We start from the raw sequence: 25061 nt of genomic DNA on the forward strand, positions 1-25061 counted from the left end.
TGGATATTGTTAACACCACTGAACTAGGTACTTGAGGATGGTTAGGATGGGAAGTTTTGTGATGTGCATTTTTTTACCACAGTTACAAAAAATAAAAGACTTAGGAGCCAACTTGAAGTGGCTCTCACTGCCAAAGATAGGACAATCTGGGCATCAGAAAGAATAATGACTGCAGTTGATTGAACACATTTGAATTTAAAAAATACTTAAGTTAACAGTGATACTTTTTAAAGGCCCCCAAAACAAAGCAAAACTAAACTCACTGGTCACTGTTGGGTAGGGCACCAATTCCTTGCTTTTGAAATTTGACAACTGAGGAAAACAATTAAGCTTTTATCCTGCCTTTCCTGAATGAGTTGCCTTTTAGAGTAACCAAATAGCCCTAGTTGATGAGGGAATATTCTGTTTCTTTAGTTTTAAATAACATTCTCTGGCTAGGATCAAAAAGTCAAGAAATAACAACTGTTGGCGAGGATATAGAGAAAAGAGACCCTGTGCACTGTTGGTGGGAATGTAAATTGGTGCAGCCACTGTGGAGAACAATATGGAGGTTCCTTAAAAAACTAAAAATAGATCTGTCATATGATCCAGCCATTCTACTTCTGGGTATTTATCCAGAGGAAATGAAAACACTAACTTGAAAAGATATCTGCACCCCATGTTCACTGCAGCATTATTTATAGTAGCCAAGATATGGAAGCAACCTAAGTGTCCATCTGTGGGTGAATGGATAAATAAAATGTCACACACACACAATGGGATACTATTTATCCATAAAAGAGAATGAAATCTTGTGACAGCATGGATGGACCTTGAGGGCATTATGCTAAGTGGAACAAGTCAGTCAAAGACAAATACCATACAAATAAGTATGATCTCACTTGTATGTGGAATCTAAAAATAAAAACAAAACAAAAACCGAACAAACAGAAAACCTCATTGATACAGAGAACAGATCGGTGGTTGCCAGAAGCATTGGGGGGGTGGGATTGTGGCAAAATAGGTGAAGGGAGTGAAAAGGTACAGACTGCCAGTTATGAAATGAGCCCTGGGATGCAACAATGCACAGCGCAATGACCTTAGCTAATAACACTGCATTACATGTTTGAAAGTTGCTGAGAGAGTAAATCTTAAAAGTTCTCAGCGCAACAAAAAAAGTCCTGTAACTACGTGTGGTGATGGCTGCTACCTAGACTTACTGTGGTGATCATTTTGTAATATCGAATATACAAATATCGAATCATTATGTTGGACACCTGAAACTAATATAGTGTTATATGTCCGTTACACTTCAATTAAAAAATTATCTATGGGGCTTCCCTGGTGGCGCAGTGGTTGAGAATCTGCCTGCCAATGCAGGGGACACGGGTTCGAGCCCTGGTCTGGGAAGATCCCACGTGCCGCGGAGCAAATGGGCCCGTGAGCCACAACTACTGAGCCTGCGCGTCTGGAGCCTGTGCTCCGCAACAAGAGGCCGCGACAGTGAGAGGCCCGCGCACCGCGATGAAGAGTGACCCCTGCTTGCCGCAACTAGAGAAAGCCCTCGCACAGAAACGAAGACCCAACACACCCAAAAATAAATAAATAAATAAAGTTACATCTGTTTAAAAAAAAAAAATTATGTAGTTTAAAGAAAAATTGACTGCCAATATACTACTTAGTGTATTAGAATATTTTAATTATAACTGCTGAATAGTAGGCCTAGTTCAGACAGTTTTCAAGAAATCAGATTCAATTTAATGTATTTGTCAATTTAAAAAAGAGCAAATGGCACATTATTTAGCTTTTAGACATTTTTTTACACTGCTAATGTATATTTAAATTTTTACACTACTGAGGACTTCCCTGGTAGCACAGTGGTTAAGAATCCGCCTGCCAATGCAGGGGACACGGGTTCAAGCCCTGGTCCGGGAAGATCCCGCATGCTGTGGAGCAACTAAGCCCGTGCGCCACAACTACTGAGCCCACGTGCCACAACTACTGAGCCTGCGCTCTAGAGCCCGCAAGGCACAACTACTGAAGCCCGCACGCCTAGAGCCCGTGCTCCGCAACAAGAGAAGCCACCACAATGAGAAGCCTGCACACCGTAACAAAGAGTAGCCCCCACTCAACATAACTAGAGAAAGCCCACGTGCAGCAACAAAGACCCAACACAGCCAAAAATAAATAAATAAATTTATATTAAAAAAAAAAAGAATGGTATTGTAGAAATGTATATTATGGGAGAGGGGGAGATTTTTATTTAAAAAGTAATTATACATACACAGATAAGGAGAGAGCATCTGGAAAGGTATGTACCCTTCCAGATATATTGTGAGTGATAGTATTGTGGTTGATTTTTGGTTTATTCTATTTGCTCATCAGTAACTTCTGATTTTCCAACCACAACAGTATTACCTGTGTTCAAAAAAACTACTTAACACTGTTTAGAAAAAAATTGCATGCCAGGATCTTGGACATGATTTCTCCTATATTGAGGTGAATTTGTATCTATGCTATAAAACTGTCTTTACTTTTTAACAAAGTTTTTAGGATTATCAAAGTCTCAAAAATGAAATTAATGTGTTTGCTATCACTAATTTTAATATCCCTAGGAAATAATTTTCCCAAAAAATAGATATATCAGCATCTGGCTAAGCAGACCTGGTTTGACCTAACTGAAACTTGAGCAAATCTTGATGTTGATCTAGTTGTGGTGCCAGATGTTGAAACTCCAGGTGGTCCCATCCCGGTGCCAGACCAGATGGCACCTCAGCCGGAGAAGCCTGCCTTTCCTCGTTGGATCTTGTTCTCTTGCTCTTTCCTGGGCCTCACAGAGATGCTGCTTGACTCTGTAGCTTGTGAAAGTGGAGAGTCATCCTTGAGTTCTCTTCCCTCCCTGAGACAGTGTGAACACCAGCACAGACATGCACACGTGTGCACACGTTTGCTACACTGTGCACATGGTGTCAGTCACTGTCCACGAATTAGCTAACAAAATGTTTCTGTCAGTACTCGCACTCCAGATCTCAGGGTGGTCATTGTAAGCATGTGCTGTTTCTTCAGTTTTCACTAACCTAGTAATTACATAACATCTCCTCACGATCATACCTCCCGTCCAAACTGCCCTTCACTCTTCCTTGCCGAGCTGGGTGTGGAATCTGGAAATGGGGGCAGGAACTTCCAGGGCTTCATAGGAATCAGCTGCCATGGGCAGCATCAGTTATGATTTGGAGGAGGTAGAGGAACCAGAGAAGGGAGGGAGAACAGCAGCTCTTCTTGTGTAGGTTACTCGTAAGTCAGGAATTCCTAATAATGGTACGCATCTGTTTAGAAAAATTCTATCTTCATAGGTTATGAAATCATAATTGTGACTTAATTGCAAAGCAACATGTGTAAGCGCTAAACCAAGGGCTGAGTATTTTGTTGACCACTTACTTACTTGTAAACATCTAAGGCAGCTTAATCCTGACAGTATCAGCATACTTCGATGTTTTCCATCATCTCTTCCTTTGTAGAAATCTCTCCAAGCCCATAGCTGTGCAGTACAAAGAGAAAGAAGATCGTTACGTGGACACATACAAGGTAGGTTTAGGTTTTCCTCATGTATTTTGATAAGTAAAAACTGGATTTTTGTTTTACAGACTGTTTTACCTAATTTTAAACGTATAGTATTGATTTTTCTGTTTCCCACTTCCTTGTACTTTGATTGACAGACAACTGGAAATCATTATGTGATTTTAAATATTATTCTCTGTCTTAATTCTCTGAAAACATTTTGCCCGGAAAAAGAACTGCACTTACTGTTACATAAATTGGAAGCTCATAATCCGTTGTAATGTTCAAATATATAAATAATTATATTCCTTATAAAAATCACAAAGATTTCCAGGGACCTGCTATTTGTATCCCCTAGTGTTATATATAATAATATCAATATATTTATAATGTACCATAATCCCTTATTATTCATCTCAGCAAATTGTGCACAGGTTTATTAACAAAAAATACTGGATTGTAAAGTTTAAAATAGAAATTAATTACCCATTTCTGTGAAATTAATATTAATGGAATCCTGCTGGAGATTTTTAAAAACCCATTAGTCATATGTTACATTCTTCACAACAGTATCAAGATAGGAGCAGCTGAAGCAGTTTTCTCATGTTCACCACGTTATCTGATGTCAAAGTTCCAGAAAGGTCCATCCAAGCATCTTACAACTGTCACTGCTTGATTCTTCTGCAGCTAAAAATGCAGCAGTGCTATGGGAATCAAAGAGAAGTGACACCAGAAAATTCACTGTCACCTGACTTTGTTATTAGAGACAGACAGAAGCTACAGGAGATGAGAATAGTGACAGATATTAAAAATTTGGTTGAGCTTCTTACTTTATGATGGACAGACAGGAGTAGTTGAAAAATCACCACAGTCTTGGTTATTTCTGTGTAACTCCACTGCAAAACAGCTATAAAATGTTATATTAAAGAATTCCAATAATATGATACAGGTTTTACATTTCTATTGCAGTTCCTCTGCTAGAGAAGCATTTCTCTAAAGAATGTAGCATTACAGCTTGACACCTTCTTAAGATGCAGACATCTCTAGTGAGAATGGCAGCTCTTATTTACTGAGCCCTTGATCAGTTGAGATATATTAGATATATATTATCTAAACTGATATTATTATCAGTTTAGATTTATGTATTAGTTGGGAGCCAGAGGGCTGGGAGGTGGGGTACAGAACAGGTGGGTTCTCTGTGAGCAAATGAGAGGGTAAGCATGCACACGGTGCGTGGTCAGGCCTTAGTGGGGCACCAGACCCCCGGACACTCAGGAGGGCTGAGGGCAAGCCATGGAGAATGGCATCTAACGGGCAGCAGAGAAGGATGGGAAAGAAGACAAGTGAGGCGGCTCCAGCTCTGCCTGGAGCTCACTGTCACGAGTTCTGGTCCCTGTGTCCTTCAGTACCTGGAGGAGGAGTACCGCAAAGGAGCCCGGGAAGACGACCCGATGCCCCCGGTGCAGCCCTACCACTACGGTTCCCACTACTCCAACAGCGGCACCGTGCTCCACTTCCTGGTCAGGATGCCTCCTTTCACAAAGATGTTTTTAGCCTATCAAGGTAAGGGTTGTTTCATAACTACCTCAAAGGTCAGATTGGTCATCGGGGATAAAACACTTGACTGACGTCCTGAGAACGTACTGAAACTAATCAAACCATAGAAAAAAGAATTCTACATATTCTCGCAACAAAATTCTCTTCAAGAAACCAGCAGTGGTACTAGGAGGACGCGGAATTCGCGTCTCCGCACAACTAGGGCACCTACCAGGCCCCAGTGGGGGACCGCGGACGCCTAAGGGGACGGGAGGAACCCCCAGCGACCGGGTAGGACGCGGGGCGTGGGGGGAGTGAAGGGGGAGGAGAAGTGGAGGCGGGACGGGACTGGCGCCCCTGAGGGGACGGGATCCCACGCCCGAAGGGGGAAATTGGGGAACCACTGGGAGGGCAGAGGATCAAAAGGGAGCGTGGCCAGGTTTCCCCTGCCCACTTGGGCCCCCAGGAACCTGCTGAGATCCCGGGCCTGATCCTCTGCCCACCGAGGCCCCCTCCAGCTGCGTGGGTCCTGAGGGAGAGGGGGGGGGAAGGGGGAGCAAAAGTAAAGGCTGGACCTCCCGGACCGGCACCCCTGAAGGGCGGCTGGGGGAGGGAAGGAGTTCCTACACCCAGCGGGACCCACCCACACTTAGGGGTCCAGTGGCGATGGGGGAGACCCTGGGGGAGATGGTGGGGGAGGGGCACGAAGGAACAGAGGGGAATGGGGCCAGCGCTTTCCCTGTCTACTTAGGCACCAGGGAACGTGTTGGGCTCCTGGTCCTAATCCTCGGCCCTCGGAGCCTCCCTCCTGCCGTGCAGAGCCCAAGCCCCGCCCCTATCCCCCCACCCGGGGCCCCACCTCTACATGCGGAGACACCCTCTGAGACCCCCTCCAATGTGCTGGGCCTAAACCCCACCCACACACCCTCACCCAGGGCCCTGCCTCCAAACTCTGTAACTCCACACTCCAGAGGCCCTCCTTTCCACGTGCTGCCTATCCCCTTCTGCACAGGTCCTAAGCAGAGGCCCCGCCCCACACTTGAACGACACCCTGCCTAGGCCCCACCCCACGCTGAAACTTCACCCCCCCACCCGCCTAGGTCCCGCTCCACCCTAAATCCCGCTCCTGCCTAAGTTCCACCCCCTGCCTAAACCCTGCCCCTATAGCCAAGGATTTTTTTTTTTTCTTTTTTCCTATTTTAGATTGGGGTTCTGTTTTGTTGATTCATTGTTGTTGATTCTTTTATATTTTTATTTTTCCTAAAAAATCTTTTATTTTTCTAATTTTATTTTATTCTTTATACTTTATCGTTCTCTCCTTTTAGCTTATTCCCCCCCCCTTTTTTTTTCTTTTTCCTGTTGTGGTTTTATTTTGCCTTGTTGCAGTTGTTTCCATTATAGTTTTATTTTTCCTAATATATTTTTTCTCTTTCTAATTTTATTTTGTTTTTTATTCTTTGATACTGTACTGTTCCTTTCTTTCTTTCTTTTTTTTTTTTACCACGCCACAAAGCTTGTGGGATCTTGGTTCCCAGGCCAGAGGTCAGGCCCAAGCTCCTGTGATGGGAGCTCTGAGTCCAAACCGCTGGACTAACAGAGAACCTTAGACCCCAGGGAATATTAATCACAGTGAGGCCTCCCAGAGATCCTCATCTTATCACCAAGACCCAGCTCTATCCAACGGCCTGCAAACTCCAGTGCCGGACGTCTCAGGCCAAACAACCAGTAAGACAGGAATACAGCACCACCCATCGAAAAAAAAAAAAAAAAGAAAAAGAAAGAAACGACAAAAAAATATGTTACAGACAAAGGAGCAAGGTAAAAACCTACAAGACCAAATAAATGAAGACAAAATAGGCAACCTACCTGAAAAAGAATTCAGAGTAATGATAGTAAACATGATCCAAAATCTCAGAAACAGAATAGAGAAAATACAAGAAACATTTAACAAGGATCTAGAAGAACTAAAGGGCAAACAAACAGTGATGAACAACACAATTACTGAAATTAAAAATAACTCTACAAGGAATCGATAGCAGAATAACTGAGGCAGAAGAATGGATAAGTGAGCTGGAAGATAAAATGGTGGAGATAACTGCCAGGGAGCAGAATAAAGAAAAAAGAATGAAAAGAATTGAGGACAGTTTCAGAGACCTCTGGGACAACATTCAACGCACCAACATTCGAATTATAGGAGTCCCAGAAGAAGAAGACAAAAAGAAAGGGTCTGAGAAAATATTTGAAGAGATTATAGTCAAAAACTTCCCTAACATGGGAAAGGAAATAGTCAATCAAGTACAGGAAGCACAGAGAGTACCATACAGGATAAACCCAAAGAGAAACACACCGAGACACGTATTAATCAAACTATCAAAAATTAAATACAAAGAAAAAATATTAAAAGGAGCAAGGGAAAAGCAACAAATAACATACAAACAAGGGAATCCCCATAAGGTTAACAGCTGATATTTCAGCAGAAACTCTGCAAGCCAGAAGGGAGTGGCAGGACATATTTAAAGTTATGAAAGGGAAAAACCTACAACCCAGATTACTCTACCCAGCAAGGATCTCATTCAGAGTTGATGGAGAAATTAAAACCTTTACAGACAACAAAAGTTAAGAGAATTCAGCACCACCAAACCAGCTTTACAACAAATGCTAAAGGGACTTATGTAGGCAGGAAACACAAGAGAAGGAAAAGACCTACAAAAACAAACCCAAAACAATTAAGAAAATGGAGCATACATATCGATAACTACCTTAAATGTAAACGGATTAAAGCTCCAACCAAAAGACATACACTGGCTGAATGGATACAAAAACAAGACCTGTATATATGCTGTCTACAAGAGACTCATTTCAGACCTAGGGACACATACAGACTGAAAGTGAGGGGATGGAAAAAGATATTCCATGCAAATGGAAATCAAAACAAAGCTGGAGTAGCAATTCTCATATCAGACAAAATAGACTTTAAAATAAAGACTATTATAAGAGACAAAGAAGGGCACTACATAATGAACAAGGGATTAATCCAAGAAGAAGATATAACAATTGTAAATATTTATGCACCCAACATAGGAGCACCTCAATACATAAGGCAAATGCTAACAGCCATAAAAGGGGAAATCAACAGTAACACAATCATAGTAGGGGACTTTAACACCCCACTTTCACCAATGGACAGATCATCCAAAATGAAAATAAATAAGGAAACACAAGCTTTAAATGACATATTAAACAAGAATGACTTAACTGATATTTATAGGACATTCCATCCAAAAACAACAGAATACACTTTCTTCTCAAGTGCTCATGGAACATTCTCCAGAATAGACCAGATCTTGGGTCACAAATCAAGCCTTGGTAAATTTCAGAAAATTGAAATCATATCAAGTATCTCTTCCTACCACAATGCTATGAGACTAGATATCAATTACAGGGAAAAAACTGTAAAAAATACAAACACATGGAGACTAAACAATACGCAACTAAATAACCAAGAGATAGCTGAAGAAATCAAAAACTACCTGGAATCAAATGACAATGAAAACACGACGACCCAAAACCTCTGGGATGCAGTAAAAGCAGTTCTAAGACGGAAGCTTATAGTAATACAATACTACCTCAAGAAACAAGAAAAATCTCAAATAAACAACCTAAGCTTACATCTAAAGCAATTAGAGAAAGAATTTAAAAAAAAAACACCCAAAGTTAGCAGAAGGAAAGAAATCAAAGATCAGATCAGAAATACATGAAAAAGAACTGAAGGAAACAATAGCAAAGTTCAATAAAACTAAAACCTGGTTCTTTGAGAAGATAAACAGAATTGATAACCATTATCCAGACTCATCAAGAAAAAAAGGGGGAAGACTCAAATAAACCAAATTAGAAATGAAAAAGGAGAAGTAACAACTGACACTGCAGAAGTACAAAGGATCATGAGAGATTACTACAAGCAACTCTTATGCCAATAAAATGGACAACCTGGAAGAAATGGACAAATTCTTAGAAAAGGACAACCTTCCGAGACTGAACCAGGAAGAAACAGAAAATATAAACAGACCAATCAAAAGCACTGAAATTGAAACTGTGATTAAAAATCTTCCAACAAACAAAAGCCCAGGACCAGATGGCTTCACAGGTGAATTCTATCAAATATTTAGAGAAAAGCTAACACCTATCCTTCTCAAACTCTTCCAAAATATAGCAGAGGGAGGAACACTCCCAAACTCATTCTATGAGGCCCCCATCACCCTGATACCAAAACCAGACAAAGATGTCACAAAGAAAGAAAACTACAGGCCAATATCACTGATGAACATAGATGCAAAAATCCTCAACAAAATACTAGCAAACAGAATCCAACAGTACATTAAAAGGATCATACACCATGATCAAGTGGGGTTTATCCCAGGAATGCAAGGATTCTTCAGTATACGCAAATCAATCAATGTGATACACCATATTAACAAATTGAAGGATAAAAACCATATCATCTCAATAGATGCAGAAAAATCTTTTGACAAAATTCAACACCCATTTATGATAAAAACTCTCCAGAAAGTAGGCATAGAGGGAACCTACCTCAACATAATAAAGGCCATATATGACAGACCCACAGCCAACATCATTCTCAATGGTGAAAGACTGAAATCATTTCCTCTAAAATCAGGAACAAGAAAAGGTTGCCCACTCTCACTGCTGTTATTCAACATAGTTTTGGAAGTTTTAGCCACAGCAGTCAGAGAAGAAAAAGAAATAAAAGGAATCCAAATCGGAAAAGAAGAGGTAAAACTGTCACTGTTTGCAGATGACATGATACTATACATAGAGAATCCTAAAGATGCTACCGGAAAACTACTAGAGCTAATCAATGAATTTAGTAAAGTAGCAGGATACAAAATTAATGCACAGAAATGTCTTGCATTCCTATACACTAATAATGAAAAATCTGAAAGGGAAATTAAGGAAACACTCCCATTTACCATTGCAACAAAAAGAATAAAATACCTAGGAAGAAACCTACCTAAGGAGACAATAGACCTGTATGCAGAAAACTATAAGACACTGATGAAAGAAATTAAAGATGATACAAACAGATGCAGAGAAATACCGTGTTCTTGGATTGGAAGAATCAACATTGTGAAAATGACTATACTACCCAAAGCAATCTACAGATTCAGTGCAATCCCTATCAAACTACCAATGACATTTTTCACAGAACTAGAACAAAAAAATTGCACAATTTGTGAGGAGACACAAAAGACCCCGAACAGCCAAAGCAATCTTGAGAAAGAAAAACGGAGCTGGAGGAATCAGGCTCCCAGACTTCAGACTATACTACAAAGCTACAGTAATCAAGACAGTATGGTACTGGCACAAAAACAGAAATATAGATCAATGGAACAGGATAGAAAGCCCAGAGATAAACCCACGCAGATATGGTCACCTTATCTTTGATAAAGGAGGCAAGAGTATACAATGGAGAAAAGACAGCCTCTTCAATAAGTGGTGCTGGGAAAACTGGACAGCTACATGTAAAAGAATGAAATTAGAACACTTCCTAACACCATACACAAAAATAAACTCAAAACGGATTCGAGACCTAAATTTAAGACTGGACACTATAAAACTCTTAGAGGAAAACATAGGAAGAACACTCTTTGACAGAAATCACAGCAAGATCTTTTCTGACCCACCTCCTAGAGTAATGGAAATAAAAGCAAAAACAAACAAATGGGACCTAATGAAACTTAAAAGCTTTTGCACAGCAAAGGAAACTATAAGCAAGATGAAAAGACAACCCTCAGAATGGGAGAAAATATTTAAACGAAGCAACTGAAAAAGGATTAATCTCCAAAATTTACATGCAGCTCAATATCAAAAAAACAAACAACCCAATCCAAAAATGGGCAGAAGACCTAAATAGACATTTCTCCAAAGAAGATATACAGATTGCCAACAAACACATGAAAGGATGCTCAACATCACTAATCATTAGAGAAATGCAAATCAAAACTACAATGAGGTGTCACCTCACACCAGTCAGAATGGCCATCATCAAAAAATCTGCAAACAATAAATGCTGGAGAGGGTATGGAGAAAAGGGAACCCTCTTGCTCTGTTGGTGGGAATGTAAATTGATACAGCCACTATGGAGAACAGTATAGAGGTTCCTTAAAAAACTAAAAATAGAGCTACCATATGACCCAGGAATCCCACTACTGGGCATATACCCTGGAAAACCATAATTCAGAAAGAGTCATGTACCACCATGTTCATTGCAGCACTATTTACAATAGCCAGGACATGGAAGCAACCTAAGTGTCCATTGACAGGTGAATGGATAAAGAAGATGTGACACATATATACAATGGAATATTACTCAGCCATAAAAAGAAATGAAATTGAGTTATTTGTAGTGAGGTGGATGGACCTAGAGTCTGTCATACAGAGTGAAGGAAGTCAGAAAAAGAAAAACAAATACTGTATGCTAACACATATATATGGAATCTAAAAAAAAAAAAAAAAAATGGTTCTGAAGCACCTAGGGGCAGGACTGGAATAAAGAAACAGACATAGAGAATGGACTTGAGGACACGGGGAGGGGGAAGGGTAAGCCGGGACGAAGTGAGAGAGTAACATTGACATATATACACTACCAAGTGTAAAATAGATAGCTAGTGGGAAGAGGCTGCATCGCACAGGGAGATCAGCTCGGTGCTTTGCAACCACCTAGAGGGATGGGATAAGGAGGGTGGGAGGGAGACGCAAGAGGGAGGGGATATGGGGATATATGTATATATATAGCTTCACTTTGTTATACAGCAGAAACTAACACAACATTGTAAAGCAATTATACTCCAATAAAGATGTTAAAAAAATAAAAAGAAACCAGCAGTAAGCCACATGATCTTGTTAATGTCTTACATTTTAGCTTCAAATTGAACATGTCTAAGTTTATAAAAGTGTAATTCACTTTTTAAAAATTAATGTCATTCACATAGCATAAAATTTACCCTTTTTACCCTTTTAAAGTGTATGCAATTCACTTTTTTAAAAGGTTCAACTTAAAAATTATTTGAGATCACCTAAGTTGTCTTTGGCCCCTAAAGGGGAATATGTTATTGTCAGTTGTTCTGACAACTGAGTGAGTTGTAAGTGGTTATAGGAGAGCCACACTGCCACCTTCACCATAGTAACTGTCTAGTTAATCTTCTACCTCGGCATTTTCAGTGGCAGCCCTCAGGCCTGAGGATGACTTAGATAGAGATGAAGTTACTGCTTTGCCTGCAAACAGGGACACACTCACGTATCAGTTTCCAGTGAGAGCCGTGGTACTAGTCCTGTAGTTGTTCCTCCTGGTGCCCAGAATCATTTATGGAATCATTATCCGTTCATTTACTCAACCCTTCTTGAACTTCTGTATATATTTATACTCATATGCAACCTCTTGGAGGAATGAATTTTATAGACTGTAGACTACTTGGTCTATAAAAGGGGCTTTTTTATATTTGTCCCTCTGTCTGTACACAAAACAAACGTTCTGTATGACAGCTGTTCAAATATTTGAACATTACTGCCCTGTCCCCCTTCTCCTCTCACTCTTGTTTATTCCCAGGCTAATTATCCTTAGTTAATTTGACATCCAGTTGAGAGCCTCCTATATGCAAGGCCTTATCCCAGCTGCTACAAGGAATACAAAAATAAATAAGACAGTTCTGTACTTAGTAAAGCGTTTAAAAACTCATATTTAAGCCGTGTTTGCTCTGGTTTCCAAACCTGTCACTGCTCTGCTCATCTTTCTGGACATGTTCTGATTTGTGAATGCTCTTATTAAAAAGTGGCAGTCAGAATAAAAAAGAATATTTCAGATGTGGTTTGGGATGACTGCAGTGTATAACAGAACTGTTACTGCCCTCTGTTTCTTTTCATGTAGCCCAAGGATATAGTAATATAAAACTCCCAATCAACTATTATGCTAGGTTTTCCTCATTGTGTATTTAAGAATGATTAAAAAAAAAAAAAAGACAACAGGGACAACCTAAGTCCCCATTCAGTTTCTTCTGATTAATTTTAAATGATGTGTGATGGCTTTTTAATTTATTTCTAGACTTCTCATTTAGTCCAGGGTTTCTCGCCTTGGCACTGTAGTCATTTTGAGCTACATAATTCTTTGTTATGGCGACTGTCCTGTGCATTGTAGGACATTTAGCAGTATCCCTGGCCCCTACCTACTAGATGCTAGTGGCATCCCCTCCCACCCAGCCGTGAGAACCAAAAATGTCTCTAGGCATTGCCAAGTGTCCCCTGGGGGACAAAAGTGCTAGGTTAACAACTACCAGTTGAGTTCATACATGTTCTAAATTATAGGAAATGTAGTATTTTTTTTTATTAAGAAACTGCAGAGAATTTAAAAATCCAAACAGAAACGCCAGTGTGCTTCTCCAGTTCCACAGTTCTGTAGTCTCTACTCTAGATGCTGTGAGTCCATCATAGCCTCACAGAACTGCCTGTAATTTTTCTGGATTCCATTTAGATTAATAACTTTTTCTCCTGAGTGAGTTAGTAAATATTTCTTTAAGTGGCCCTCCCTACTTTCTGAGAAAAAAAGAAATATTTATAAACCTAATTTCTCCCCAGATTTTATTTAGTGCCCAGTCAATGCTGACTCAACAGAATAGATGAGAAAGTAGTAATAGAAAATGTTGCTCGGCAAAGCAGGTCAGGCTCGGGGAAGATTTAGCATATTTTTAAAAAATCATGCCTTGCTTGATGCTGAAATTAGTCTCTAACAGTCTCCAGATAGAAAGATGTGTTCAAATTTCAGCAAGTTGAGAGGAGTTTTGGATGGTACAGCATGGTTCTGAAGAAGCATCCACGCTGCTGCTGTTTTCATGGGCTGGTCTTTAGGTATCATTTCATATTCTAGGATAGAAAGTCTGATAGCTGTTGACAGAAAAGACAGGGTCAAAACTCAGTTCTTGATTATTAATAGTGTTCACCAGAAAAACTTAACAAAGGAGTAAGTATTCTTAGTTTTATTTTCATTCATAGGAAATTTTACTTAATTTTTTAGGTTAGAGTTAGAACATCTAAAAAGCAATGCCCCTCCCCCCACAAAAAGAAAAGAGAGAAGAAAAGAGGTAAAGAAATAATCTTGCTTCTTGATGGGGGAAAAAACATTTTACCTATTTGAACTTTAATTTTCCTTCCTTATTCTTTCATTCAATAAATAAATGATTATCCAATTCCTAGAATGTGCTCGGTATGGTTGATATCCCAGGTCTCTGCTTTTATGGAACTTTCATTCGACTTGGGCAGACAGTAATCAATTAAACAAATAAGTGATATACATTTATCTAGTTATATGTACTATGAAAGCATAATACCGATTAAAAATAACAATGCAGTCGCAAATTATGTAGAGAAATATTTATTTTCAAGAACACGAATAATCTCTTTTAAACTGTGGACAAAGTGAACATCATTTTAATCTTTTTGAAGTAGTAAAAGTGAATTAATTGTAACAAGTTTCAAATGGAATCAAGTCTTTGTGTCTTAAGTATGTTATTTGTATTTCTTTTCAGATCAGAGTTTTGACATCCCAGACAGAACTTTTCATTCTACAAACACAACCTGGCGTCTCTCCTCTTTTGAGTCCATGACTGATGTGAAAGAACTTATCCCAGAGTTTTTCTATCTTCCAGAATTCTTAGTTAACCGTGAAGGTATAACAGTAAATCATTTCTAATTTAAATTTCTAAGTGTTTGTACTTACTTTATAATTTTCCAAAAATAAAAATACCTTTTGTAAGTCCTAAAATTTGAGTCCCCAAATAAGAGAAATACCTTTACTTATTAAGTATATAATGTTATTTCCAAGTGAGCTTGAGGATGTTAAATATTTTCTAGGACTAGGTATATCTGAAAAATGGTAACTTTTAACTATTAAAAGTATTTGTAAACGTGTATTTTAATTCTGTTACAGAACTTGCTTTATTATTTTCTCTGATTACAAAAGTTATGCTGATTATTAAAAAAGTCATGAATTTATAAAGAACAATGTAAATTAACCAAAATCTCAATGATTTTATGAGGAATGACCAAGTTAGAAATAAAACACTCTAACTAGAGTTATCTAATAATGAAAAGGAATACTAGAAGATAAAATCAGATTTTCTGTGATGCCAGTGACCAACAATCTTGGTAATCTTACCTGTTCTTTAATGTAAGATCAGTTCATCCTTTACAGGGTATCTTTGGGTCATTTTCCTACATTACTTAATTTCATATTTTTATGTGACCTTTAGGAAGTACATGAAATTGAGAATTATATCTTTAGAGAGGTTAATGTTGGACAAATTACTTCAGAATTGTTTCCTATATTAACTGGCCTCTCTGGAGTTATTTAGATAAATCCGTGCTACTAATTACCTGGAGCAAGCTTCATAGTGTTGCCCAAGTGGGAAATGCCTCAGTGAAATATCAGCACCTGCAGTTGGGGGTACCTGCCTTGTGGCTTTCAATCAGGGACTCATTTCTCTGTCCAAAAACCACGTTCCTCTGTGGTTTCTTATATGTACGTTCCTGTTATCTATGGCTGCATAACGAATAACCCCAATACTTAGTGACTCAGAACAACATTCAGTGTATTATCCATCACAGCTTTTGCAGGTCAGAAAGTCAGGGACAGCTCAGCCAAGTGGTTTTTGTGGTTTTGGCTCAGGGTCTCTTGTGCATTCAGATTGGCTGTAGCTGGAATATCCAGGGGAACAGAGCAGCGCGGGGCTGGTGGGCATCTCTCTCTTCAGGTAGTGTCCATGGTTTTCCAGGTGGTTTCTCCACGTGGACTAGTGTGGACTTCCTCACAGCATGGGGGCCTCGGACACCCTACTTGGCAACTCAGGGTCCCAAAGGCAAGTGTCCCTAGAGAGATGAGCAGAAGCTGCATGGCCTTTTCCAGCCTAGCCTTGGAAGTCACACGGTGGCACTTACACTGCATTCTGCTTGTGAGGTAGTCACAAGTGCCTGCCCACATTCAAAAGGAAGGAGCATAGACTTCGCCGTTTGATAGGGGAACAGCGAGATTCTAGAAAAGCATGCACAACAGCAAATGTTGTTATAGCCATTTTTGGAAACGATAACTTGCTATAGCATACATCCTGCTATTTCCTATGAGCATTCCTATAGGCCTCTCATTGTACCTCCAGGCATCTGCTCTGGGTGAACAGTGTCTACCTCTGTGATGTGTCCCCAGAGCACCAAAAAGTTGGGAATGATTTGAGTTCACAGAGACCTCCTGCGGCTCAACCCCTCCTAGCTCAGCCCTGAGATGCCTCATCACCATTGTTCCACCAGTAAATCTCTGCTGCTTCCCCTGAAGCCGCCACATAAAGTATGGAGGTGCTCAGCCAGTACATCCTAACGCTGTCACCCTGCAGCTGTCTGTTGGATGACTGCTGGGATTTTTGAGGTGACCCTCACCCCACCCCGTATTAATTTTATATAAGCCCTTAGTTTATATTTTATATCATATCATTTCAGAGTACTTCCAAAATTAGTGAAGATCCTTCTAACTGTTTTCACAAGATCAAGAAGTAGGCAGACAGCAACTTAATTTTACATGGAACATAATTAGCTTCTAAGAGGTCTTTTAAAATTTGGATTCTGCTATGGTGTTCGGATTTTCTGTCCATAAAAAAAAAAAAAGGTAGCACAAAAAAAATTTCTGTTCAAAGGTAACATTTCCTTTAGGACAATTTTTTAAAGAAACACTTCTGAGATTTTTGTTTACACTAGCAGACTAAGGAGGCAATTAGATAACACCTTATTTACATCGCAGAAGAACCCTCTTAGTGTGTTAGTATAATTCTGTTGTCCACAGGAATGCTTAGTGGAAATGAAATCAGAACAGACCTATAGATTTACCATAAAATTAATAGACTAAGACAGTTCATTCTAGGAATGTGTATACTTTGTATTCGTTGAGTTTTTAAACCACAGAATGCTAATGCTTACTCCATATAAGTAGTCTTGCGTTTATTATATGTTAACACCAATCGTTCTGAAATGCTTATACAAAAGCCTTCACTTTATTTTAATCAGGTTTACAATTCAGATATTTTCTCACTCGATGCATTTGAAGATTTGATAACTGGAACATTGGAATTAGTGGGCAATGATTTTCTGCTTGTTTTTCAATATGATATAAAGTGGTGGAAGGGTAAAGTTGAAAGATCTCAGATTCAGTTAGGATAGATAGCGTTAATCCATGTAGCTCTGTGAGGGGTAAGTCAGCAGGTGAGCAACGGTGTTACTATCCCCTCGCTGCTCCTTCTCCAGGTTATAGCACACAGTAGCTATTTCTGTGAACTCGTATGATCTGCTCAGTGGGCCAAAGGAAGCATGCTCTGGGGAAGATAAACATTGACATTAATCTTCTCTTTTAGGTTTCGATTTTGGTGTACGCCAGAATGGTGAACGGGTTAATCACGTCAACCTCCCGCCTTGGGCACGTAACGATCCTCGTCTTTTTATCCTCATCCATAGACAGGCTCTAGAGTCTGACTACGTGTCCCAGAACATCTGTCAGTGGATCGACTTGGTATTCGGGTATAAGCAGAAAGGGAAGGCCTCTGTCCAAGCCATCAATGTTTTTCATCCTGCTGTAAGTGACTCTTTTAAAACTCTGCATTTATATAAGGTAGAAGGTTAGACTGTTTCTTTACAATACCCACGTTATCAAAGAGAACTGACAGAGACACTAAACTTGCCCAAGATTTTTCAGGTTTTATATTTCACCTCTTTAAGAATAACTAAGATACTATCTGTCAGGGGTTCCCCAAGACCATCCCCAGGTTGGATGAGGACTTAACAACTCAGCATATAGTTGTAATTATAGCTAAGGTTTATTACAGTGAAGGGTACAAAGCAAAATCAGCAAAAGGAAAAGATGCACCGGGCAAAGCTGGAGGAAACCAGGCACAAGCTTCCAAGAGACTTCTCCCAGTGAATCACAAGGAACTCACTCACTTCCTCCAGAAACAAATTGTGACAGCACGTGTGATGTTGTCTGCCAGGGGAGCTCATCAGGGATGCAGTGCCAGCGTTTGTATCGAGGACTGGTCATGTAGGCACCCTCTCTCACAAGTCCTGAAATTCCAGGCGTCCAGCAGGAAACAGGTATTCAGTAAACATCACACTGTTTGTATAGTTTGGGTGCAGTGAGCCACTCTTACCAGGTAGAGAAGGTGGGAACTCTCTTGAAATCCACGTTCCCAGACACCAGCCAAGGACCACATTTGCAGGCATGCCATCCCAAGGAGAGCAGTTCAGGCCTGCCGTGTAACTCTTTTCTGCATACTGTCCTGTATATCAATACATGTTCTATTTTTTAAATGGCCTCATTTTTCCTTATTGCATGAGCAATATTTGTGCCTTGTTAGAAAAATGTATAAGGTACAGACCGCAAAAGGAAGAAATTTTAAAATCAACTTTGATATCATCATCCAAAGATAAATATCAAACCACCTTCTAGACTTGTATCTATACATATGTATCACTCCATTTATATAATATTAATACTACTTATTCCAAAGTATGGCTATCCAATAATTTATTTAACCAGTCCGCTATTGTTGGATATTTAGTTAGTATGCATTTGCTATTAAAATTAATATTCCTCAGATTATTTCTTTATGTACCTCTTTACTTCTTCAAGATAAATTCCTAGAAGCAGAATTGTTACACTTTAACATATGTTTTTTAATGTTGTTAGGTAGTCTACCTTTTTAAAAAAAAGATCTATCTATTCAGGAAACATTTATTTTGCTAGGCTCTGGGGATACGAAGGTGAATAAGATTCACGTAGGGAGGGAACATATATGAATGGCCAGTAAGCAAATGATAAAGGTGCTGGCATCTTTAGTCATCAGGGAAATGCAAATTAAAGCCACGATGAGTTACCACTTTATATCCCTGAGAATGACTGAAAGTAAAAAGACTAACAATTCCAGGTATTGGGTAGGTGGAATACTACTCAACAGTGAAGAGGAATGGATTTCAGATGTATGTGACAGCATGGATGAATCTCCAAAACATTTTATGCTGAATGAAAGAAGCCTTACAGAAGAGTACACTCTGTATGAATCCACTCCGTTTACATGAAATTCAAGAACAAGGAAAATTAATGTCTTAGTGGTAGAAATCATGGGGAATTTATCTTAAAGATGGTTCTTTATTTCTTTAAGATAATTTCCAACCTAATTGCCTCTGGGGAGTAGAGTAGTGACTGCCACAGGCGCACCAGGGAACTTTCTGGGGTGATGGAATTGCTCTATACCTTGATTTGCGTGATGGTTGCATGGGATGGTACTATAAAAATCTGTATTGTTTTATTGTATGTAAAATATACCTCTATAAAAATGTATATAAAATTTTTATAAGTTTTAAAGACTGAGGTGTAATTTTTACACTTTGTTCATATTTGATATAAAATGTAACTTTAAAAGCAATTAAGAATTTGGACATTAACCTCAATATACTCTGTGCCTATAATACTGGCACAAATTTTCAATTGTTCTCATCTAAAATTCACATTAAAAGTATCTGCATGCTGAAATATACCATTTAATTCTCATCTTACTAGAATTTTTTTCATTAATTCTTTGGGACTTTAGAGCTTTAAAAAGGATAGAGTTTATACCATTGTTCTAGAAATTTTAAATACAATTTATTTATTTATTTTGCCACGCCACGCGGCATGTGGGATCTTAGTTCCCTGACCAGGGATCTAACCCGTGCGCCCTGCAGTAGAAGCGTGGAGTCTTAACCACTGGACCACCAGGGAAGTCCTGTTCTAGAAATTTAGTAATTCATAGGACAAAACCAAGTGTCACAATTAAGCACACAGTCTCTAAATCCACAATTGAGTTCAAATCCTCACTCTGTGACTCTGCCACTTACTGTGTGACCTGCAGTGTGACCTTAACTTCTCTGTACCTTAATGTACAAATTTGTAAAATGTGAACAATAATACCGGCCTCATAAATAAGAAAATGCATACAGGGTAATGTCTGCCATCCAGTTAAGTGCAAATAAATGTTAACTTTTTAAAAAGGAATGTAGGCGCTTCCCTGGTGGCGCAGTGGTTAAGAATCCACCTGCCATTGTAGGGGACACGGGTTCGAGCCCTGGCCTGGGAAGATTCCACATGCCGTGGAGCAGCTAAGCCCGTGCACCACAACTACTGAGCCTGCGCTCTAGAGCCCGCGAGCCACAACTACTGAGCCCACGTGCCACAACTACTGAAGCCCGTGCGTCTAGAGCCCGTGCTCCGCAACAAGAGAAGCCACCGCAATGAGAAGCCCGCGCACTGCAACAAAGAGTAGCCCCCGCTCGCCACAACTAGAGAAAGCCCGTGCGCAGCAACGAAGACCCAGTGCAGCCAAAAATAAATTCATTCATTCATTAATTTAAAAAAATAGAAAAAATATTTTGAAAGGAATGTAAAAATGCCTTTTGATCTTAATTAGTCATTCACCAATATTTGGGTTCACTAGAAACTGATACCACAGAATGTAAAGAAGTACTAATTTAAAGTAAATTTTAAGAGTCCTGGATATCGGATTATTCCATTCTTCATTTGAATTTTCGAGTATATTAAATCAGGCAACCATTAGGAATGAGCCTGCTTAGATAAGCGTTTATAACAGGTATCTGAGCCCTTGTGGTCGTGTGAGGGTGGTGGCGAGGGGAGTGGATGTTGAAGATTAACTTCTGAAGAATCTTTGAAACTTTTTTTTGGTATTTATAGAGATGTTCTATGCAGATATAAAAATGAAATTTGCTGACTGGTTCAGTGCTAAAAGCTAAATTACACAAGCGAGATGCACAAGCATGACAGATCTATACCCAGCTACTGACTGCTAGCTTTAAAAATAATAAAGTAAGTGCACACCACCCTCCATCTGACTCTAACACTCAGAAGAAAAGTGCAACAACACCCTTCACATTAAAAAGCTTGTGATTTTCACTGCTGCTCTTTCAGATCCACTTACAGTTTTCATTAGAACCTAAATAATGGTCTCTTAAGCTACCTACCAACATTCTATCGCAATTTCATTTGTGTATACCTTTTCTTATATATCACTTTGGACACATGACTTTTTCAATAATTTAGTATTACACATGAAGTCTTTTTATATATATATATGTATGAACACTAGGTGGGAAAGAAAAGGACAGTGACAAATCCTGAATTTTTACTCCTTGTCTAGACTGATTATTGCCCTAACCCCCTTTCTCTCTAGCTTCATGTCCTAAGAAAGGTGACAGCATGGAGGACACCAGTCGCGTGGAACATTAAGTGTGCCAACCTCTCTGCAGTGTTTTGGTTGAAGATGGAATACCTTGACTTTGTTTCTCATCCAGCCTTCTGCCCCGTGTCGGGGAGGTGAAGCTGTCCTGCTTCCTGCATTGACAGCTTTGCCTGGTTGGCTGAGGGAGGCTGGAAGGATATACATCACATTACAGCCTTCTCACTGCCAGGTTCTAGTCAGGTTCAGCAATATATGTGGAAACCTGCAAAGCAAACACAGAGAGAGGGAATCAGAATTCAATTAATCCTCTCCAAGGATAAATAAAGCATGGATGAGTTGCTCTTGAGCTCACAGGATGGAAATCACAAAGACTTTGCTTGGGTTTCAGTGATGCTGGTGTTTAGAATCCTGATTTTTCAGCCCAGACAGGAGAAGAGATATAGACCTTCAAAAATCTAGGTTCCTTACTAATGTCTCTGTATGTAAGAAAATACATCTCAGTAGTTGATTTTCTTAGACATCTTCAAGATGGGGTAGCGACACAAAGTCATCCTGTGACACCAGCCATTGTGTCTTGAGAGGAATCAGACTCTTTCTTTGAGCATATTCCCATCAAAGAACAAAAGAGCATTTGGATATCACATAATTTCAGGCAGACACAGATGGTTTTGAACTTCTAGTTCTCATTTTTAGGAATTGAGAAATTGAGGTGGGGCAGGTTCCCCTAGTTTTCTTCAGTCTTCGTGTTGCCATGTAGCTGCATTCTCTTGTCTCTTTTGATTTTGTTGACCACCTGAAATGATTTTGACCAATTCCCTGACTCTAGTTTTCTGACCAATATCTGACAGGCAGCCACAGAAAAAATAGAGCCACCTACTAACCTGCTTGCAGAAGCTATTTTGGGTCAACTGAATTGAAAAACCTGATCAGTTTTCATCAACTCTCACTGAAAGACAATACCAAAGAAAAACCTCATTTAGTTTTTCTTTTTTTTTTTAATTTGAGGTATAATTGACATACATTATATTAGTTTCCAGTATACAGCATACTGATTTCGATCATTTGCAAAATGATCACCGCAGTAAGTCTAGTTAACATCCACCCCATACGAAGTTACAAAAATTTTTTTTCTTGGGATGAAGACTTTTAAGATTTATTCTCTTCGGAACTTTCAGATCTGCAGTACAATGTTATTAACTGCAGTCACCATGCTGTACGTTACATCCCAGGACTTATTTGCTTTATAACTGGAAGTTTGTACCTTTGGCTCCCTTCACCCATTTGCCCACACCCCACCTTTGGCAACCACCAATCTTATGAGCTTGGTCTTTTGTTTGTTTAGATTCCACATATAAATGAGATCATACTTATTTGTATGGTATTTGTCTCTCTCTGTCTGACTTGTTTCACTTAGCATCATACCTTCAAGGTCCACCCATGTTGTGACAAGATTTCATTCTTTCTTATGGCTGAGTATTAATTCCATGGCATGTATTTACCACATCGTCTCCATCCATTCCATTGGTGCATGCATAGGGTGCTTCCATGTCCTGGCTATTATAAATAAGGCTGTAATGAACATAGGGGTGCATGTATCTTTTCAAATTAGTGTTTTTGAAATACCCAGAAGTGAAAATGCTTGATCATATGGTAGCTCTATTTTTAGTTTTCTGAAGCACCTCCATACTGTTCTCCACAGTGGCTGCACCAATTTACATTCCCCACCAACAGTGCAGAGGGACTTCCTTTTCTCTACATCCTCGCCAACAGTTGTTATCTCTTGTCTTTTTGATACTAGCCATTCTCACAGGTGTGAGATGATATTTCATTGTGGTTTTATTTGCATTTTCTTGATGATTAGTGATGCTGAGTATCTTTTCATATACCTGTTGGCCGTCTGTATGTCTTTTTTGGAAAAATGTCTATTGAGGTCCTCTGCCCCTCCCCACCATTTTTTTTTAATTTATTATATTCCTTTATTTATTTATTTATAATATTCCTATGCAGAAAAGTTACGTAATTTTTCCCATTATTTTTTTTTAACATCTTTATTGGAGTATAATTGCTTTACATTGTTGTGTTAGTTGCTGCTGTATAACAAAGTGAATCAGCTATACGTATACATATATCCCCATATCCCCTCCCTCTTGCGTCTCCCTCCCACCCTCCCTATCCCTATCCCACCCCTCTAGGTGGTCACAAAGCACGAGCTGATCTCCCTGTGCTATGCGGCTGCTTCCCACTAGCTAGCTATTTTACATTTGGTAGTGTATATATGTCAGTGCTACTCTCTCACTTCATCCCAGCTTACCCTTCCCCCTCCCCGTGTCCTCAAGTCCATTCTCTACGGCTGCGTCTTTATTCCTGTCCTGCCCCTAGGTGCTTCAGAACCATTTTTTTTTTTTAGATTACATATGTATGTGTTAGCATACGGTATTTGTTTCTCTCTTTCTGACTTACTTCACTCTGTATGACAGTCTCTAGGTCCATCCACCTCACTACAAATAACTCAATTTCATTTCTTTTTATGGCTGAGTAATATTCCATTGTATATATGTGCCACACCTTCTTTATCCATTTGTCTGTCGATGGACACTTAGGTTGCTTCCATGTCCTGGCTATTGTAAATAGTGCTGCAAGGAACATTGTGGTACATGACTCTTTTTGAATTATGGTTTTCTCAGGGTATATGCCCAGGAGTGGGATTGCTGGGTCGTATGGTAGCTCTATTTTAGTTTTTAAGGAACCTCCATACTGTTCTCCATAGTGGCTGTATCAATTTACATTCCCACCAACAGTGCAGCCCCTTTTTAATTAGATGGGTTTGTTTGCTACTGAGTTGTGTAAGTTCTTTATAGATTTTGGACATTAACCCTTTATCAGATATATGATTTGCAAGCAATTTCTCTCATTCAGTAGGTTGTCTTTTCATTTTGTTGATGGATTCCTTTGCTGTGCAGATAAATGAAGTCTTATATGATATTCTCTTAAATTAAAAATTAATTTTATAAACATACCTAATTAGCACCAATCAAGGTACATTATTTTCATTCATCCATTCAGAAGCATTGATCATTCCTATTCTGATCTCATTGAGATTATTAATGATTGTTAACCTGTTCAAAAACATTTAAAAATCCTTTTCATTTGAAACAGAGAAGAGTAAACCATTGCCTAGAGAATAAAACAAGTTGTTGTTTTCCCCTTCAGTGTTATCGCCAAGTCTTGCTTTTTACATACCTCTCGTTTTCTTTTATTCTTCAGACATATTTTGGAATGGATGTCTCTGCAGTTGAAGATCCAGTTCAGAGACGAGCACTGGAAACCATGATAAAAACCTACGGCCAGACCCCTCGTCAGCTGTTCCAGTCGGCCCATGCGAGCAGACCTGGCTCCAAGCTCAACATCGAAGGGGAGCTTCCTGCTGCCGTGGGGTTGTTAGTGCAGTTTGCTTTCAGGGAAACCAGAGAACAGGTCAAGGAAATTCCCTATCCGGTATGTCATTTGGATTTCAATAGAATTCAGCAAAAACTGGCTCAACTCCTGAGCTGTCAGGTCCCCTTCCAGGCTCTAGGGGCAGGGAAATGAGTAGCATGGTCCCGGCCTGAAGGTGAGTGCCAGCCAGTGAACACGGATGCCTGCATTACGTTCTGTGTGTGGGAA

General features: G+C 39.5%; 1 protein-coding gene across 1 annotated transcript in view; it reads left to right on the forward strand.

Moving 5' to 3' along the window:
* Positions 1-25061, forward strand: part of LYST (lysosomal trafficking regulator) — a 162820-nt gene that overhangs the window by 115473 nt on the left and 22286 nt on the right. Inside the window, exons 40-44 of the mRNA XM_061182169.1 lie at positions 3498-3564; positions 4944-5100; positions 14667-14807; positions 17529-17746; positions 24663-24893. Coding sequence (XP_061038152.1) covers positions 3498-3564; positions 4944-5100; positions 14667-14807; positions 17529-17746; positions 24663-24893 — 814 coding nt within the window. The remainder of the gene's footprint in view (positions 1-3497; positions 3565-4943; positions 5101-14666; positions 14808-17528; positions 17747-24662; positions 24894-25061) is intronic.

Source organism: Eubalaena glacialis, chromosome 1 (assembly GCF_028564815.1).
Source record: "Eubalaena glacialis isolate mEubGla1 chromosome 1, mEubGla1.1.hap2.+ XY, whole genome shotgun sequence".
Lineage (NCBI taxonomy): Eukaryota > Metazoa > Chordata > Mammalia > Artiodactyla > Balaenidae > Eubalaena > Eubalaena glacialis.